The following is a 17,184-nucleotide window of genomic DNA, read 5'->3' on the forward strand; positions in this document are numbered from 1 at the left end:
CGGCACCGCAGAGCGAAGGGAGACTCGGACACAGGCAGGGATGATACACCCCATCTTTATTAGACGGCTATACAGCTGTACAGCGAGGGCACGGGGGTACCATACTGCACTCCCCAGGGACCTCCGTGCCCGCACATCTCAGGAGGAGATGAGGAAGAATGGCTCGCCATGCACATGGGACACTGACGACACAAGCAAAACATGCGGCAAAGACTTGGGCCTGCTATGCCTGGCGTCTCCCTCCTGCCAGCCCAGGGAAAGATCCAGAGTTTCCCCCTGCCCCAGGGCACTGCCTCCAGCCTTTCGGCTGTACAGACCAGCAGCAACTCCATTAGAAAGCACAGACACAGTGTCCCATAGGCCCAGAGAGGGGAGGCAGCAGCCTGAGCACCAAGAGAAGCCACTGGAAAATCTGGGTTCCTAGATTTGCTTTCTGCTTTCTTTCACCAAGCCATGATAGCCCCAAGCTGAAGCTGCTGTGGAGCGGTTGTAGCCACTTCTCCATGGAAGGACCCCAGCCCCCACAGAGCCCTGACCCCAGCACTGAAGAGCTGATCCCCACCCTGAGCTCTGCTTTAGAACACTCTGTTTGATCTCATACAGACCCCAGAGCAGCTGTAGCTCCAGCCCTGCCCAGCCCTCCCCATGGCAATAAGGAGCCTGCTACCCACAAAGAGCCTGCCCCTGTGCAAGACCCCTGGCCCTGCTCCTACCCGGCTACCCGGGCGCAGAAGCACCGGCAGCAGGTGGCTTAGAGCTGTCCCAGGCTCAAAGGGCAGAGGGCAATAACCCTGGCACGAGAAGAGGAATGGCCCTGGACTCCAGAGACAGCAGAGGAGGATGTGCAGTGCTCGCAGAGCGCATGACAAAAGCAAGCAGCCCCTGCCAGAGGCAAGGGGAATGGAAAGTAAGTCGTGGGCAGGAGTTAGCTGGGATGCAATTCCCCAGAAGCTGCAAAGAGAAAAGAGGGAAAACAGGAGGATGGTGGGAAGGTCTTGTCTGAGGCTACATTGCACAGCTAGGATCCTGATTCCCCACCACCATCCCAAGTCTGGGCTGAGGTGTGCCTCTCCTTTCTGGGTTCAGGATGCTCCTCCTTGCTCTGCCAGGCATGAGACAGCTGCATGGTCTCCACAGCAGCTGAAACCACGTTGTAAGCAAAAGGAAGGTTTCAGGAGGAAAGGAGGAGCTGGGAACCTCTGGGCAAGATTTGAGATGAACCAAACCCTTTGCCAGGGAAGAGGAAAGGCCCAGTTCCACAGGAACAGCTGCATCAGAAGGACAGAACCAATACAACAGCACCTGGGCATAGGGAAAAAGGCCTTTTTTGTGCCTGGAAAAAAGGAACCAACACACAGAGCACAAGACCTTCAGTGTGGGCTCTGAGTGGGCTGTGAGCATTCCCCGAAGATGCCGGGCTGCTCCACACTGGGGTCTCTTTGGCACTGCAGGAGGGCCCAGTAGCCCACATCCCATAGGTGCCATACATGGGAGGATGCTGCTGCCCCGGCACGGAGGCATCACTCCAATGACCCTTTCTTGCATGCAGGGAATGGGCCAGCTGTCATGAGTCAGGGAAGAGCTGCAGCATCCTGGATCAAACCAGAGCTGTTCCCACCAGCTCTGTATCTCACCTGTACTCATACCAGCAGCAGCCACCAGGGCCCATCCCTCTGCAGGGTGCTGGGACAGAGGGCTGGGTGACTGCCCCACTGTTGTCCTGCTCTGGGCTGAGAGGCACAACACTGGTCCTCTCTGGGAGGACTAACGTGGTCCTAGGCACCTTCTCAGGGCTGCAGGCAGGGCAGTGCAGTGCTACAGGGTGGGCTCCCTCAGACCACCCTCAACAACTCCTGCTCTCGTTTTGACGGCAGGTCCCAGCTTCGGACACACATCTGGATGGAGCTGATGCCATCTCCCATCCCTTTGAAGAGCAGCTGCAGCTGCCACCTCCAAACCAGTCCACCAGCAGCTCCTCACTGCTAGTCCCGTCACATCAGTTTCCACAGGCTCTGCAGAGATCCTCCGACACGGACGACACAGATGTGAACACAGACACAGGCATGTACTCACACACGCATTCACCCACAAGTCAGAGTGGCATTGACTTGACACATGGCTAGACACAAGGTGCCACAGCAAAGACGCTGGCCTGGCAAGTTTTGTCTCTTCAGCAATTGATGGCAACACAATGTCCACTCAGTACAGGAGAAGAATCAGGCCCATGCCACATCCTGCTGTCCAGGTGGCTCCCAATCTGCAAGCCCCATGAGATCCCCAGTCTACCAGGCTATACCTGCAAGACAGAGAGAGAATGTGGCACCTACTGGGGCCAGCTGCCAGCACCCCAACCTGGCATCAGAGTACACCTTGCCCCCCTCAGCCACAGCCATCACCCTTACCTTGTGAATCTGTGGCGGAAGCTCGTCCTCCGAGCTCTCCTCTGGCACAGGCTCTGGGTGCCTTGCTGACTGCCCGTCCTCGGCCCAGCCTCCCAGAGGAAGGCGGGAGAAATGTGATGGGGCTCTGTGCACTGTGCCTGGGTCTGCAAGAGAGGCAAGAAATTAGATTAGCTACCTGGGGGACTGCCAGTGTCTAGCAGCAGGCAAGCTGCTCATGCCAGTCCATAAAGGACATCGGTTACAGAGCTCTGACCTGAACTCAGAGCTCTGCCCTGGCTCCTGTACCTGTGATGCCACCGTATCGCCTCTGGAAACCAGTCTGCAGCGTGGCTGTCTCCTCGGCAGGCTGCCGTGGTGAGGAGAAGGGGTAGCTGGCAGAGCGGGGAATGGGGACAGGGCCACCCCGCTGAGTGTCCAGCTCTTCGTGGGCACTCTCCCCGCTCTCGTCACTCTCTCGGCGGTGCCAAGTGTGCCGCTCGGGCTCCAGCTGGGCATGCTGCTTGTGCAACTGCAAGCCAAAACATGAGTGACTCAGCTGTGTGGGAGAAACCAGATGCCCAAACACACCCTCTCCGCAGCACTGCAGGCGCACTGGTTTTCTCATCACAATGGACAGGGCAGCCCAGTCCTGCCTGCCTTGCTCCATGCCCCTCTGGCCAGCCTCTGGGTTGCTCACCTCGTGCATGTAGAGTGCATGAAGACTCATCTCAGTCGAGGCATACTCTGACAGGATCATGCTCTGCAGCTGACCCTCCCAGGCGCTGCTCCCCGAGCTCACGGTCCTTGCATCAGCACTGCCATGGAACACAACAGTAGTGTTTCCCGCCCAGGTGCCCCCACAATGCCCAGCCCCTCTCCACTCTAATGTCAGGCTCACAGAGATCTGATCCTGAACTGGGTATGAAGAGGCCCCTCTGCAGCATCTCCCAAAATACACAAGCCCTGATACAGCACTGCCTCTTCCCTACATGGGGGTCTCTCACCACTGTAGTACCTACAGGAGAACAGTAGGACCATGACACTATCCTTTGGGGCCAGCCTTAGCACCTGGCACCAGCACCTAGACCTGAGTCTAACTCTGCTTGTGAATGTCCCTTGCTGTCCAGACTGCAGAGATCAATGCCACCATGCATCTAGGACAAGAGGATGGCATTTGGGCAAAGGGTAAAGGAATGTCCAAGGTGTCTGGCTGCCCTTCTCCAGCCAGTAGCTTACCCAGAGGCTGTCATGGCACTGGCACCACGAGGTTGGGCTCCCTCTCCATCCCTTCCCGATGCCTGGAAGCCACTGGAAGGCTGCTGGGCAGACTGGAGTGGGGAGAAGGAACGCAGAGCCGAGGCCACTTCTGAGAGATGGCGGGAAGCCTGTCCGTCCCGGCTCATGTGGAAGCCCAGGGCTGAGGAGCCTGCTATCACATTGGCAATCAGGCTGTGAGGCTGCAGAGTTGGAAGAGAAAGAGTCACTGTGCTGTGTAGAGCTGGAGGACTGATCTCACCAGACACACAGAGCTGGGCTATCTTGGCCCCTCTCCCATCTCACAGGGCTCTAGGACAGCCTTCTCTAGAAACCCAGAAGTGTCCCAGATAGCACTGATCTATCACATTTTCATCTTTAGATACATCCCAGGCAAGGGCAATATTACCCAGAGGGCCTGATGATGAATTTCCCAGCATGTAGCAAGCACCCCAAGAACAACCCACATGCCCTGAGCCTGGGCACCTCTGACTCCGACTGCAAGGACTGGATGGAGCTGAAGAGGGCGTTTTCAGGGAGCACAGCCTGCTGAGCCAGTGCCACGCTGCTGTCCCGGTGCACCCGCTCCTTCAGGAAGCCGATGAAGGCTGTGCTCTCGCGGGGTGGCTGCCACTTGGGGTTGGTGATGGCAAAGTGCATGAGGGATAGCTCCGTCTTGCCATCCTCAGCCTGCTGGTAAATGGAGGCCTCCGTCTTTCCTGCTGACATCCACTGTGGACAAGAGACAGGTAATGAGAGACAGGATCTGCTTTACAACCCTGCCAGGCTTGGGAATCCTGCAATCAGTCTGGGCAAAGCATGCGACACCCAGCCCGTGCAAGGCCATGGTACCCTATGTAGCAGGTGCTACACCAGAAGTCCCCATGCTCATTCAGCCATCTCAGGAGAAGAAGCAACAAACGCACCACCTCCATCCCAGAACATGAACTGCTGCAAGGGAACTGGGGAGCTGGGAACAGCCACACAAGCAGGAACAATTACAGTCAACAAATAACTCTTCTTAAAAGCTTCCTGCCACAATGACTTCACTTCCTTCCTAGTTGACGACTGTGTCACTAGGAAGTCTTTCCCTAGGTTTTTAGGTTTAAGTAACCCCTAGGAATTTAGGTTTAAGTAACCTAAATTCCCTGACACATAAAACAGATGGACCCCTTTTCCCTCCATCACAGATTTTTCATAGTGGAAAATGCTTCCTATTTCCTCTAGATTGCTTCTCTCCCAAGCACAAGCAGGAGAGAAGTGGTCACACTTTCTAAATGTCCACAATTCACTCTCCTGAGGACACAGAACCCTTGGCTGTGAAAACAGGCAATGACATCAAAGACATGGCACAGCCCGATTCCCAAAGCACCCGGTCAGTAATCACAGCTGGGCTCCAAGAGCCTTCTGGAGCTGGTGACCTGTGCTGCCAAACCCAGACACCCTACCAAGAGGCAGGTGGCTGGGCTGTGGGCTGCCAGCAGTGGTGAGTTCGGGTCTCTCCATGGGTCTAAAGGACCAGACATGCGGGTGGGCAGCACAGGACCTACCGCAGGGTGGCCGTGCTGGCGCACGTCCATCTGGGCAAAGGAGCAGGTGTCACCCACACCCACCACCTCCACAGTGAAGTTACGGAAGAAATCAACAATGTCCAAGGACTTGGGCCGCAGGCAGATGATGAGGATCAAAGGGGTAATGATGGGACTCAGGAGCTCTTCCAGGATGAAGACCTGAGCACAAAAATGATGGGTTCAGCACAAACTTGAGGGTCAAAAAACCCAAAATCCCAAAACAGACCCCAGAGGTAGCCCTCCATCTTCTGGGGCAGGGTATCTCTGAGGATGCTGCCTTGGTCCCCTATGAGCCCAGGAGCTGTTGAGCTCTCCAGCACCTTCTCCGTCCTGTGATGGGGGTAAGTCCCCAGCCCCACAGTTAAGCCAAGCTCACCGCTTTGTACTGGAAGAGCTGGGCAAACTCGTCCCTGGTCTCGTAGCGGTGGGCGTTGCCCTGCCAGTGGTCAGGCATGTAGTGGATGTGTGCCAGGATGACTCGCAGCAGCTGCTCTGGGCAAAAGACCAGGTGCTGGTCAGGGATGAAAGACCTGCACGACAGGACAGGGAAACATCACAGCATTACACCTCAGTTCCTGCGAGATGTCATCTTGGGAGGGCAGGCTGACTGTCCCATATCACAGCTGTACCTGTAACCTTCCGACCAGACCAGCCCCTCATACCATACAACCACTGCAGCCAGGATCACTACCTCTCCCCAGCCACGCCCCTCATCCACACAGATTCACATCCATTTGCAAGCAAAGAGCATGCTTACATATTGCTGCCAGCCCCACTGCTCCCTACAGTGCTGCCAGGAGCTCAGGGGGCACTACAGACCCACCTCACCTGCACACTGTGATGCCCACCCCGAGCAGGGTGACCGTGGTCAGGACGTGCTCAACCGCAAGCACGTCCTCATCATAGATGGTGAGAGCGATGAGCACAGCCAGGATGGAGCCAGCAAAGAAGGCCACGTTCTTGGCCACGATGGTGAGAAGCGGGGAGATAAAGCAGTTCATGTACTTGGAAGCTGGCTTGTACCCCTTGCTGAGGCGCGAGTGCAGTTCGTGATCCAGCTCGTTGAAGTGACGCAGGTAACAGCGGCCATAGAGAGACCAGCAGCGGGCACCCAGGCTGCCCGGCTCCCGCTTCAGGATCTCCGTGTAGCTGAAGAAAGCATAGAGGATCTGCCAGATGAGGATGAGGGGACAGAGGAGGAAGTTAGCAATGCCAATCCAGAGGATGCGAGTGCTGAGCTTCTCAGCCAGCTCCAGGCGGTTCCCGGCCCGCTTGTATTCAGCCTTCAGGCTCCACTCGTTCTCAAAGAGGGAGCCGGGGCCCCAGAAGAAGATGAGCTCAAAGTTGTACTTGAGCCCACGCGTGTAGAAGACGGTGTCTCCCAGCAGGGGCAGGCGGAAGCGGATGGGCAGCAGTGACTTGTTCACCATGGCCACCATGTAGTTCTTGAAGCGGAGGATGCGGTGATAGATGTCCAGCTCTGTCAGCTCCTTCTTGTGGATGCAGATCTGGTGCTCCTTCTGGATCTGCACAATGCGGGCCTGCACCTCCTGCCACGTGTAGTAGGGCAGGGTGGACTGCAAGGTGAACAAGCGGCAAGATTAGAGCAAGAAGTATCCAGGGACAGAGGCCAGGCTGAGCCCATTGAAGTTGCAGGTCCCAGCACACACCCCTCGGGGTGCTGACAAAGTGCATGCAACACCAGGGCGTGAGGCACCTTCTGGCACCACTTCAGCCGGCAGCAGGCAAACCCCACACCTTGCCTTGGTGCCCTTTACCCCCTAGATTAGCACAGATGACTGTTTCCCAGCCACGCATGTGCCAGCTTCCTTGGAGGCATCAACACAGGTCCAGGCTCCCGTGGTTACTCCCAGAGCTGCCATTTGGAGTCAGCAGGGAGAAACAAACACGGAAGGGACTTAAGCAGTGTCCCAGAGGGAGCCCATGGAAAAACTGGGGACAATCCAAGCCCGTCAGCTCACCCTGCCTTTCTCAAGATACTTTCTCCCTCCAAAGGATGCGCACATGCCTTTTCACGTTGTTCATCAGAGCAAGGACTGTGGACTAGGACGTCTATGCAAGCCTCAAACCCCATCTGGGACACACTGATCTGCTGTGTGACCTTCACAACTAAGTAGCTCCAAGCCTCCCAAATTAACAAGGAAGCTGAGGTTGTCATATCCCAGGGAGGTACAATGATATCCTCGCTTATGCCTTCCCTGTGGAAGGCATCACAGAAAAGGCCACCGCTGAAGAATACACATATGGGGTGGCATATGGCAGAGGCACGCGCCAGCAGGCGGAGAGGCAGACTGAGCACGGAGAGGTTAACACGGAATAAACTGGCTGCTGGAGAAGAGGCTGAAAGGAGATCATGTGGCGATGGAGCAGAGGGAAGAGTGCTCAGTCTGACTGAGAAGAGGAGAGGCATGAAGGCAAGTTGCAACCACCAGCAAATGCCTCCCATGACCCTGCAGCCCCACATGCAGCCCCTGGCTCAGCGACTTACCATGGGGATCTTCAGGGCATTGATGTAGAAAGAGTGAATCTCCCAGTAGCAGCAAATATTGTAGATAAATTTGACGAGTCGGTGGATCCAGAAAACCCCAGCTATCACCAGGATGCAGATGAGGAAGCTGTTTGCCTGGATTCTGCAAGCAAGAAGAGGCAAGCAGTGGGATACAGGCCCAGACAGGAGCCCTGAGTACTTAGGAAAACAAGAGCAGTGGCTAACATGCCCTGCACTGCTCCTACCTTGCACTGCAGACATTTGGAGGCAGGAAGGCATCTGGCAGAGTCACCTTAATGGGCTCAGTGGGATGCTGGCTGTGATTTAATGCTTTGTTGGCAAAGAGGATGTCATAATCAACACAGCTGATAAGAAAGGTGGTGAATGCCACCACAAAGATGAACTGCCTGTGAAAAAAGAGAAGTGTTGTGAGGGAATCACCCTTCTGCTCCACCACAAAACGTGAAGCAGCCAGGGTCATATGCCACAGAGATGCAATCCCACAGCCACGGCAGCAGGAATGCTCACAGGCAACGGTTCCTCAAAGTGAAATGCAGGTCTGGGGCATGGAAAACCCTGATGAAGGGGAGACAGGACAATTATGAAAGGAGCCCTTCCACCCACACAGCTGCAAGTGCTTGGCAAGTGCCTGTGGCTGTTCCTCAGCAGCCACAACAGAAGGGAACCTGCACTTACGTGAGCTCAAAGATCTCTCCAATGAGCATGCAAGTGAAGCCATTCTTCTGATGCAGGTTATAGACGTGAAAGCTGCAGTCAAGGAAAACAGCATGGAGACTCCTTTCTTATGAAGGATGAAGAGGCTTCTGTCCCACCGGTTTCCACAGCTCCTCAGCCAAGTCTCCCTTCACACCAAGAAAAAATCTCTCCCACCCCTACCCATCAGCAAGTTGGTTCCCCAGTGCAGGAAAACACACTCTGCCCAGGTAAAGCACAGCTGGGGCAGAGGCACTCGGCTTCATTCATGCTCCTTTCCTTCCTGCACTCAACACCCATAGTGGGGGTCTGTTCAGCACAGAGCAGAAACTCAGCCTGCACTCAGGCTGCACGACGATGGCTAGGGCAGGGCAGGGTAGGGTAGGGTAAGACAGAGACGGACAAAAATGCATTTAGTGGCATCTGGCATCTGCTCCTGCCGCTAGCAATGTGGTCAGAATAACTAACACCATTTCCTAAGGGAAGCAGCCCTTCTGTGTCAGCGAGGGTGTCACATATTAGTGGGTCACCCTTTGCCCAGTTATCAGGCACTGAAGGGTGCTGTGAACCAAGTAGATAAATCAAACGGGTTTCTGCTTTCCCTCCCCATGGGCCTCGAGATTCCTTGGCACCAGGCTGATTACTCTCTTCTGTGCTGTCCTTGAATGTCCCAGGCACCTGGCCAACCCAACAGAGGTGATGACCCCATCACAGAAGAGGGAAGTATTACCAGCACCCAGAGCATTATCCACAAAATCAAGGAGTTACAAATCCTAAGTGGGAACTTGTATCACAGCTGTTGGTGGACAGTGAGACCCAAGACCCCTCAGCAGCCAGGGATACCCCCACTGTCATCTGCTTCCAATGAGGACTAAGTGAAGGACTCAAAATTTTTAATGTGATTTTTGAGTCTACATTATGATCGGTATATTGATACAGCAAACCATACATTAAGATATGTCCTGATCTGTAAAGAGTCCAGATGATTAGAAACCACAAACTAACAGATACTATAAAATTCTGTTCTGTGCTACTTATAAAATTCTACTACACTGATTCTGCCTACAGAAATCCTGTACTACTCTGATTGTAAATGCCACGCTAGCAATAAAATCCTGCTAAGAATATAACATATTAACTGTAACGACAACAGTATCATCGTCACTTTCCCAAGAATTCCTAGAAGCACCTGTATGACCCTGTGTCAAGTGACAGCGTCCCAGGGTATGGGGGTTTCTGTCAGCCCCTCTGGAGCTCTGTAATGTCCTACAGGGGTGGCTGACACTGCCCAAGCTCCAAGTTACACAAAGCTCCATGTTTTCCCTGTACTCAGAGCCGGAAGGAGGGGGATACATCCCGCCTGACTCTCGCCCTGCAAAAGGATATGCGAGAGAAGAACAGGTCGAGGTTCTCGATGTGATGCCACGGAGCTGAAGGAAGAAGCAGCACAGGGTGAGGGGTCCTCAGCACAGCCACCCTTGGTGTTGTGACCCGCACAACCTACCCCTTCCCCCGCTGGCCCTGGCACCCGAGGCCCCACACCAGCCCCGCGGCCGCCACCCCGGCTCCCCTCGGTGTGCAGCCTCTCCCCTGCGCCCCCGGCCTCTTCCGCGCCCCGCCGCCGGCCAGGCCCCAACCCCGGTGCCGTCGCTCACACTTGGCGCCCTCGGGGACGTGGACGAGCAGGTCGCCGCCACCGGGGGGAGACTCGGTGGAGGAGCTCTCCAGGCGCTGGTACTGCGTCTCGAAGTGGGCCATGGCGGGGCCCCGCGCCGCCGCCGCCGCCACCGGCGCGGCCCGGCCCGGCCCGGCCCGGCGCGGCGCGGCCCGCTCGGCCCCGCCCGCGAGTGGCGGGCACGGCGCCCAATGGCGCGCGGGGGGCGGCGGCGGGAGCCCGGCGGCGCGCGGGATGTGACGAGCGCCGCTTCCGGGCCGGGCGGCGGCGGCCGCGCGTGAGCGGCGGGGCGGGCGCGGGGAGCGGCCCCGGGGTGTCGGGGCAGCGGCGGCGTGGGGAAGGGGGATCGCGCACGGGCCCCGGGCGCGGTGCGGGATTCCCGGGGCAGCGGCAGCGGGAGGGTCCCGGACACGGTGAGAGCTCGGACGGGAGCGGAGCGGTGCGGCCGGTGTCGGGGCGGGCAGTGGCGGGTGGTTCCCCACGGGCCCGTTACTCAGACGCTGTCCCGTCCGCTGGAAGCAGAGCCATGCCGGAGAACAGGTCGGTGTTTGAGGCCGCTCAGGACCCTGAGCTCCTGCACGGGCTGACGCTTGTCGCCGGAGTCGCTGCGGATGCGGGTCCTGCCCGGCTGGCGCCTGCGAGCCACGGTGCGTGGGGCTCCGCGGAGCGGCGGGAGGGAGCTGATCTGACTAAGCTCGTGTCCCGCACAGATTTGGTGTTCTGTCCCCAACTCAGCTTGGGTGATCACCCCGGAGCTCGGCCATGGGAGCTACCTGGTGGGTGGGTAAATGGGCTTTTTTTGGTGACGCCCCAAGGTCCCCGAAGCTCCTTCAACCAGAGGTTTCTTTGCGTTGGCTGAGGAGGGACAGAGGAGGCTCCACTGCGTGCGGTGCAGCCTGCGGGGCTGCCTGTGCACAGCCCTTCCTTGTTCTTCCAGAGAAACCTGCAGCAGCCAGCTGGGAGGAGAAGGCCCATGGAGTCGCCGAGGTGCCGGAGAGGATGTGTTGCTTGACCTGCGGGCAGGTGTTTGGGAGCCGGGAGGAGCAGGTGAGCGGGGCTGAGCAGTGTGAAGTGGGAGTGGGGCTGGCATGACTGGTGGGGTCCTGCTGTGGAAGCTCAGCCCCAGCATGGTGCAGCCCAGTGCTGGCTGTTTGCCCACTGCTCACGACCTATTGGGATCTGGCACTCAAACCTCGTATGTTACCAGTTAAAGGTATCGTTTACTGGAAGTAAAGAGTAAGTGCAGCACAGGCCTGTACTTGTTCAGGTTAACTATTTCATGGGTAACTCCTTAATATACTGTGATTTTCCAGTCAGGACGGCTGAAGGAGCCGGCCTCAGTTTAGTCCTTAGGGTCTGTCACCTCATGCCCTTTGGTGGTGATGGCTTCCGTGGACAACCAAGATGCTGCCAGATGAGATGAATGTGCTCATACATTTTTGCTCCACAGACTGAACACTACCGTCTTGACTGGCATCGCTTCAACCTGAAGCAGCGCCTCCTGGGGCGCCGGACGCTGCCTGAGGAAGCGTTTGAGGAGAAAACCCGCACAGGTGAGAAGCTGGATTGTCTGCTTTGGAGCCCAGGGGCTGTCAGCAACCTTACTGGGGTTCTTCTGTACAGGGATGAAACCCTCTGCTGGCGCAGGGTTCCTTTATTCTGTCCGTGTGGGGTCTTCTCAGGATCCAGCACTGCTCCTGAGCTGTTAGGATTTGTTATAGGCAGAAGGGGATGTTTTAACTGAGTCCCTGCCTAAGCACATCCGGGGATCCAGAGCTCCAAACTCCTATCTCCCCAGGTCACAGCTTGTTTGTGATATATAGGGTTATTTGACAGAACATTTCTGGGGTTGTGGGCACTCTGCAAGTGCCCTTGAAGTCATCTAGAGAGTTTTGGGGAAGCTGTTCAATAAACTTGGCTTTATTTCACTGCATCTTTCTTTTCCTTGCAGGTGATGTTTCCAGCATTTCAGGATCCGACTCGGATAGCTCTGATGTGAGCAGTGAGTCAGAGTTGCTGCCCTCTGTCAGTGACACTCGCCGGACCCCCCAGATTCCCCGCTCCCACAAAGTGCTGCTCCGCAATGCGAAGGGCCAGCTCATCTCTGCCTACCGCTGTGTGCTGGTCACCGGGAAGGCAAGTCACAGCCCAGCTTTTTGGGAGAGGGAGTCCAGAAAAGGACTGGGGTGTGGATGTCTCTCTGACAGTCTCCTACCTCCTGTGACAGGTAGGGTGGACTCTGGTGCCAGGTCAGCGCCCCAGACTTGCTGGTGGCCTGTTATTTGGCTCTGGGGTGCTCCCAGAAACCTGCTTCTGGGGCTAGCAGAGAGGCTGGTCTCTGTCCTGGGGACAGCAGGAGGTAAGGAGGTAATGCCGTGGATGCTAACAAGAGTGTCTGTGTATCAGGGTGACATTGAGGAGCCGGTGGAGCTGACAGCATCACTGCAGAGCCTCAGTGCAAGCACGTGCTGGGTTGTGCTGATGATGGGTGGCGGGCACTTTGCAGGAGCAGTGTTCCGGGGGTGAGTACAGGGGGACAGCGGGATTGTCTCTCTGGGCACAGTCAGCTGGAGCTGCTTTTGCATGTTAATGCCACGCACACTAAGCTCTGTGGCTCACGCCTGCCCCTCTCCACAGCCTGCAGGTGCAGGAGCACAAGACCTTCCACCGGTACACGGTGCGAGCGCGGCGGGGCACGGCCCAGGGCCTTCGGGATGCCCAGACCGCGGGGTCAGCACCCAGATCGGCCGGGGCCTCCCTGCGCCGCTACAACGAGGCTGCGCTGCTCAAGGTGAGGATGGAGTGCAGCGCTGGGCTCCTGCAGGGAGTGCTCCCACATGCCTCTGACAGGTGGTACCATGCTGCTGCTGGAGCGCATGGCAGGGGCACTGGGCTCTGGAAAAGGGGCACGGCCCAACTGAGGCTACTCTCTTCTGGATTTGTCCCTGCTCCAGAGCTACGTTTGCTGATATAGTGTGCTCAGGATCCCATAAAGCTTCTCCTTTCTCTCCAGGATATTCAGGACCTCCTGGCAGCCTGGGCACAGCACCTGAATGAAGCTCAGCGCATCTTCCTCCGGGCCCCTCATCACAACCGTGCGCTGCTCTTCGGTGGCAGGAACCCACCCCTCATCCGAGGAGACCCTCGCATCTGCCACATCCCCCTCAGCACCCGCAGGGCCACCCTGCGAGAGGTGCTGCGAGTCCACGCCACGCTGGCCAGCCTGCAGGTGTACGGTGAGTTGGACCAGCCCTTGTGCCTGTGGGTCAGGGCAGGTGGGGTGACGTGGTCCCTTGTGCATTAGGGGACGCTGCCCTATGGGCTGGAGGTGCTAGCTCTTCAGCCCTCAGTCCCTGGAGACATGGGGTGCTCCCTGTCCCCAGGCAATGACGGGAGCACCCTCGCTGCCCAGGGAAGGACACGCCACTGGAGGACATCACTGGGTCCCCCCGGAAGGTCTGGCAGAAGAGGCAGCAGAAGGCAGAGGTGGTTCCCTCGCTGGAGGACACAACTGGTGAGTTGAACCATGGAGGGAGATGTGACTCTGAGCAAGAAGGAGGGGTCTGATGTTATGGCATAGGCCAGATTTGCAGCTTCAGAGTGTGGCCGGACAGGAGAAAGACAGGGTGATCTTGGTTCAGAGCCCCGAGTGATTAGTTCTGTGTGTGGAGGCTTAGCCCCAGTATTATCATCCCCCTCAGCCCCAGAGGACGAGGAGGAAGAGGAGGAAGAAAGCCCTGCAGGGGAACTGGAGACTGTGGAAGTGACACTGGGGACCTTGGACCTCCGGGAGTTCGAAGTGATGCCCAAGCGAAACCGCAAAAGGAGGAAGAAGAGGGACAAGAAGGTGGAGAAAGGTGAGGGGAAGAACTGGCAGGGGCAGTGTAGGAAGGCCATGGCTGGGATGCAGGCTGACTCTGACCCTCTTCCTCACGTGTTGCCTGTGCAGGGCCTTGTACTAAAGAGACTGGTGGGCAGCCTGCCGTGGAGCCGGTGACAGAGCTGCAGGGGGAGGCTGAGGCTGGGCTGCTTCCCTGGAGCAATGGAGGTAAGCGGTGTTGGGAGCTGCATTGGCTGGATGCCGGCCCCATTTACTGGTGGCTTTCTGGTGGGGTGAAGAGCAGATTGTCATGCAGATACCCACAACAGCTGGGTCTGAGAAGAATTTAGTGCAGTCATGTGCCTTTGAATGAGCTGTGTGTGTTTGGAGCCAAAGGGGGCCAGGCAGCACCTGGCTAAGCCAGGTGTGTTGTGGGGATTGGAGTGGGTCTTACTTCAGGAGGAGACTTGGCTGCTGACAACAGTTCCAAGCAATGCCATAGCACATGGCCACAGACTCTGAAGGTGCTGGAGATCCTGCAGTGCCCAAATCCAGCTAGCAAGCTGAGGCATTGTGTGTGTTCCCTGGTCAGACCAGAGTGCTGTTCTGCCCAGTCTGCCCATTGGACTCCCCTCCTATTCTTCCTTCACAGGAGACCCTCAGACCCAGCTCTGTGATGCTCTGTTCACTGCCTGCAAGATAGGGGATGTGCAGACACTGCGGCACCTCCTGGGTGTGCCAGAGAATGGGGGCCTGCCAGAGCACAGTGAGGATGGGGGATCTCTGGATGTGGCCCGCTCCCTGCTGAATCAGCCCGTGGATGAGCAGGGCTGCACCCTGCTTCACGTGGCAGCACAGGCTGGCAGGGCTGAGGCTGTGTGTCTGCTGCTGGAGGCGGGAGCGGACCCTGCCCTCAGGTACGGCTGCAGGGCACCCAGTGGTTCACAACCCCTGTGCTGGGAGTCCAGCGACTCACTCCTGTCTCAGCCACTGGAAACTGGTGCCACTCTTGTCCTAGGACAGCCAGTATTGGTCTCTGTGACCCGGGATGTCTGGGGTTTTTATGGGAGGGCTAGGAGTTGAACCACCCTTCTCTCTGCCTGCCTGGTCTGGCATGGCAGCAGGGGGCACTGCCTCAAAGTGCACCCAGGTTTATTGGTAGGCATTTCCAAGGACCAGGATGAGACAAAAACCCCATGCAGGGGCTTTGAGAGGCAAGAAGGACTTGGAGGATTCTGGTATAGGAATAAGGGGCTTTCCTCTCCTTGGCTGTGATACTGTGACCTGCAGTATACACTGCTCATCTCTGGGCTCACAGCCCAGTGGGATGCAGATAGTAAGGTGGCAGTGTGAACAAGCTGGTCTCCCTTGTCTCGCAGGGACAGGCAGGAGAGGGCCCCATACTGCCTCTCTGCTGACAGACGGACCCGCAATGCCTTCCGCAAGTTCATGGTGGACCATCCAGACAAGTACGACTACAGCCGTGCCAAGGTGGGTGCCTGCCCGCCGCCCCCACCGGCAGGGGAACCCCAGAGCAAAGCTCTCCTTTCCCACTTGAGCATTGCCCCAGCTCAGTGGGAGATGCTGTCTGCCCTCAGGTGCCAGGGCCCCTGACACAGGAGATGGAGGCCAAGAAGCTGGAGAAGAAGCGGGCACAGAAAGCCCAGCGGAAGCAACGGGAGCAAGCGCAGCGGGAGGAACAGCGCCGCCGGGAGCAGGAGCAGGAAGAGAAGCGGTGGTTTGCAGCCCTGTCTGACAGGGAGAAGGTGAGGATTGGGAAGGGGATCCAGCCCAGATCGGGCTGGTGGGCGTGGTGGGCTCTGGGCACAGCAGCTCCCAGGGGCTGCAGGGGCTGAGCTGTCTCTACTCCCCAGAGGGCACTGGCTGCTGAGAGGAGGTTGGCTGCACAGCTGCAGGACACCGGCACGACTCTTGCCAACATCAGGTAACCATCCCAGCCGCATAGCTCTGAAGACAAATTCTCCCATGTCAGTGCAGCTGTTCCCTGCCTTTCTTGCTCCAGTTCTCATTTCCAGTCCAAAGCTATTCCCAGCCACCCAATTCCCAGTAGTGCTTGTGTAAAAGTTTCCTCCCTCTCTTGCCCTGCTCCCCTGAAATATTTTGCTAAGGATGACTTGGTCCACTTGCAGCCAGATCTACAGCAAGCCAACGCCCCAGCCACTCCTGCGTCCCTGTTTACTTTCCTCTGCCACCCCACCAGGGTTGTTGGCAGCCAGTACTCCCCACGCTTACCTGGGCAGGGGCTTTACAACCTTTAGAGGGCCAAGCCCCTAAATGTTCATTCTGCCTCATAGTACCTCACATCACGCTCTGACAGAGCATGTCCCCCAGGGAGTATGTCCTGGCCAGGCCCTTGGGTGAGCACATCAGCCCTGTGAGAGCAGAGGAGCCCCAGCTCCCTCAGGCTGCTGGTGTCTTGTGTCACAGTCTAGGCAGGGAATCTTTTCCTCTACTAACTCTTTTGCAAGTGTCCCCTTTGCTCAGGGCCAGCTCTGCTCTTTCCTGCAGCCGCTGCTGGCATTGTGGAGAGTCTCTTTTGGGACGGATCCCTTTCCACTACCTCGACTTCTCCTTCTGTTCCACGGCCTGCCTGCAAACGCACCGCCGGGCCCAGGCTGGCCGCACCTAACGCTGGAGGCTGCTGCCACCTGCCAAGGACCAGTGTGGTGGGCACATGGCTGAGCACTGGCTGTGCAGCAAGCGAGAACCTGTGCAGCAGCGATGGGCAGAGGGACTGAGCTGGCCATGTCACTCTCTGGGCATGAATATCACTCTGGGTGGTGACTCTGGCAAAGTTAATAACTGAGAGATCTCTGTGTGCCAGTGTGAGGGGCTGGGACTGTTTGGTGGCCTGGCTTCAGCCAGAGGTCCTGCTGCCAGCTTTTCTCATGGCTACCTCATACGTTGCTGTCTGTAGGTGTAAGGACAGATTCTGACACATACAGACCCTGCAGCCCTGAGCTACCTCCAGCCATGCCTGTGGACACCATCAAGGCTGTGCTTTGACCTGTCCTCTCCTGGCTGCCATCAGCATCTCAGCCATCATGTTAGCAATTACTTCCTCTGCCTACATTGTAAATAAAGAGGTGCCTTGACCCCTGGCCATGGGGGAATCAGCATGGTCACTGGAACTATTTGGGATGAGTGTGGCATTGAATGCAAATCAAGCTCAGTTCTGGGTCCCTTACTCATTAGCACAGGCCCTGCCTGTCCCCAGAGGTCTGTGCCAGGATCTGTGC

General features: G+C 57.2%; 2 protein-coding genes across 4 annotated transcripts; one reads left to right on the forward strand and one right to left on the reverse strand.

The window, feature by feature from the left end:
- Nucleotides 1-39: 39 nt before the first annotated feature.
- ATG9A (autophagy related 9A) lies at nucleotides 40-10,281 on the reverse strand. The gene is made up of 14 exons (XM_038143173.1): nucleotides 10,085-10,281; nucleotides 9,816-9,859; nucleotides 8,412-8,476; nucleotides 7,961-8,122; nucleotides 7,716-7,857; nucleotides 6,035-6,783; nucleotides 5,583-5,736; nucleotides 5,186-5,365; nucleotides 4,122-4,367; nucleotides 3,618-3,838; nucleotides 3,079-3,196; nucleotides 2,688-2,910; nucleotides 2,403-2,545; nucleotides 40-2,296 (listed from the first exon to the last, which is right to left on the reverse strand). Exons 1-14 carry the CDS (start codon nucleotides 10,185-10,187, stop codon nucleotides 2,291-2,293), a joined length of 2,556 nt encoding a protein of 851 aa, XP_037999101.1. The 5' UTR covers nucleotides 10,188-10,281; the 3' UTR covers nucleotides 40-2,290.
- A 91-nt stretch (nucleotides 10,282-10,372) lies between these two features.
- ANKZF1 (ankyrin repeat and zinc finger peptidyl tRNA hydrolase 1) lies at nucleotides 10,373-17,061 on the forward strand. Of its 3 annotated transcripts, none has more exons than XM_038143176.1 (16): nucleotides 10,383-10,517; nucleotides 10,627-10,751; nucleotides 11,042-11,151; nucleotides 11,555-11,657; nucleotides 12,056-12,240; nucleotides 12,511-12,626; nucleotides 12,742-12,895; nucleotides 13,118-13,340; nucleotides 13,517-13,618; nucleotides 13,806-13,961; nucleotides 14,054-14,152; nucleotides 14,577-14,841; nucleotides 15,304-15,415; nucleotides 15,523-15,690; nucleotides 15,799-15,869; nucleotides 16,454-17,061. In XM_038143176.1, the coding sequence occupies exons 2-16, from the start codon at nucleotides 10,631-10,633 to the stop codon at nucleotides 16,572-16,574; spliced, it is 2,106 nt and encodes a 701-aa protein (XP_037999104.1). In that variant the 5' UTR covers nucleotides 10,383-10,517; nucleotides 10,627-10,630; the 3' UTR covers nucleotides 16,575-17,061. The 3 variants fall into 3 exon arrangements, with proteins under 3 accessions (XP_037999106.1, XP_037999104.1, XP_037999105.1); XM_038143177.1 differs by having other exon boundaries at nucleotides 10,403-10,517; nucleotides 10,624-10,751; XM_038143178.1 differs by lacking the exon at nucleotides 10,627-10,751 and having other exon boundaries at nucleotides 10,373-10,517.
- The last annotated feature ends 123 nt before the right edge of the window (nucleotides 17,062-17,184 follow it).

This window comes from Motacilla alba, chromosome 7 (genome assembly GCF_015832195.1).
Source record: "Motacilla alba alba isolate MOTALB_02 chromosome 7, Motacilla_alba_V1.0_pri, whole genome shotgun sequence".
NCBI classification, from domain to species: domain Eukaryota; kingdom Metazoa; phylum Chordata; class Aves; order Passeriformes; family Motacillidae; genus Motacilla; species Motacilla alba.

Excerpts from the sequence above, each read along its gene's own strand:
- ATG9A (XM_038143173.1), bottom strand. The coding sequence starts at position 10,187 with ATGGCCCACTTCGAGACGCAGTACCAGCGCCTGGAGAGCTCCTCCACC. Across the intron at positions 7,858-7,960 it reads CCAAATGTCTGCAGTGCAAG|AATCCAGGCAAACAGCTTCC; the intron begins GTAGGAGCAGTG and ends TCTTGCTTGCAG. Across the intron at positions 2,546-2,687 it reads GCGATACGGTGGCATCACAG|ACCCAGGCACAGTGCACAGA; the intron begins GTACAGGAGCCA and ends CCTCTCTTGCAG.
- ANKZF1 (XM_038143176.1), top strand. The coding sequence starts at position 10,631 with ATGCCGGAGAACAGGTCGGTGTTTGAGGCCGCTCAGGACCCTGAGCTC. Across the intron at positions 12,896-13,117 it reads ACGAGGCTGCGCTGCTCAAG|GATATTCAGGACCTCCTGGC; the intron begins GTGAGGATGGAG and ends CTTTCTCTCCAG. Across the intron at positions 14,153-14,576 it reads GCTTCCCTGGAGCAATGGAG|GAGACCCTCAGACCCAGCTC; the intron begins GTAAGCGGTGTT and ends CTTCCTTCACAG.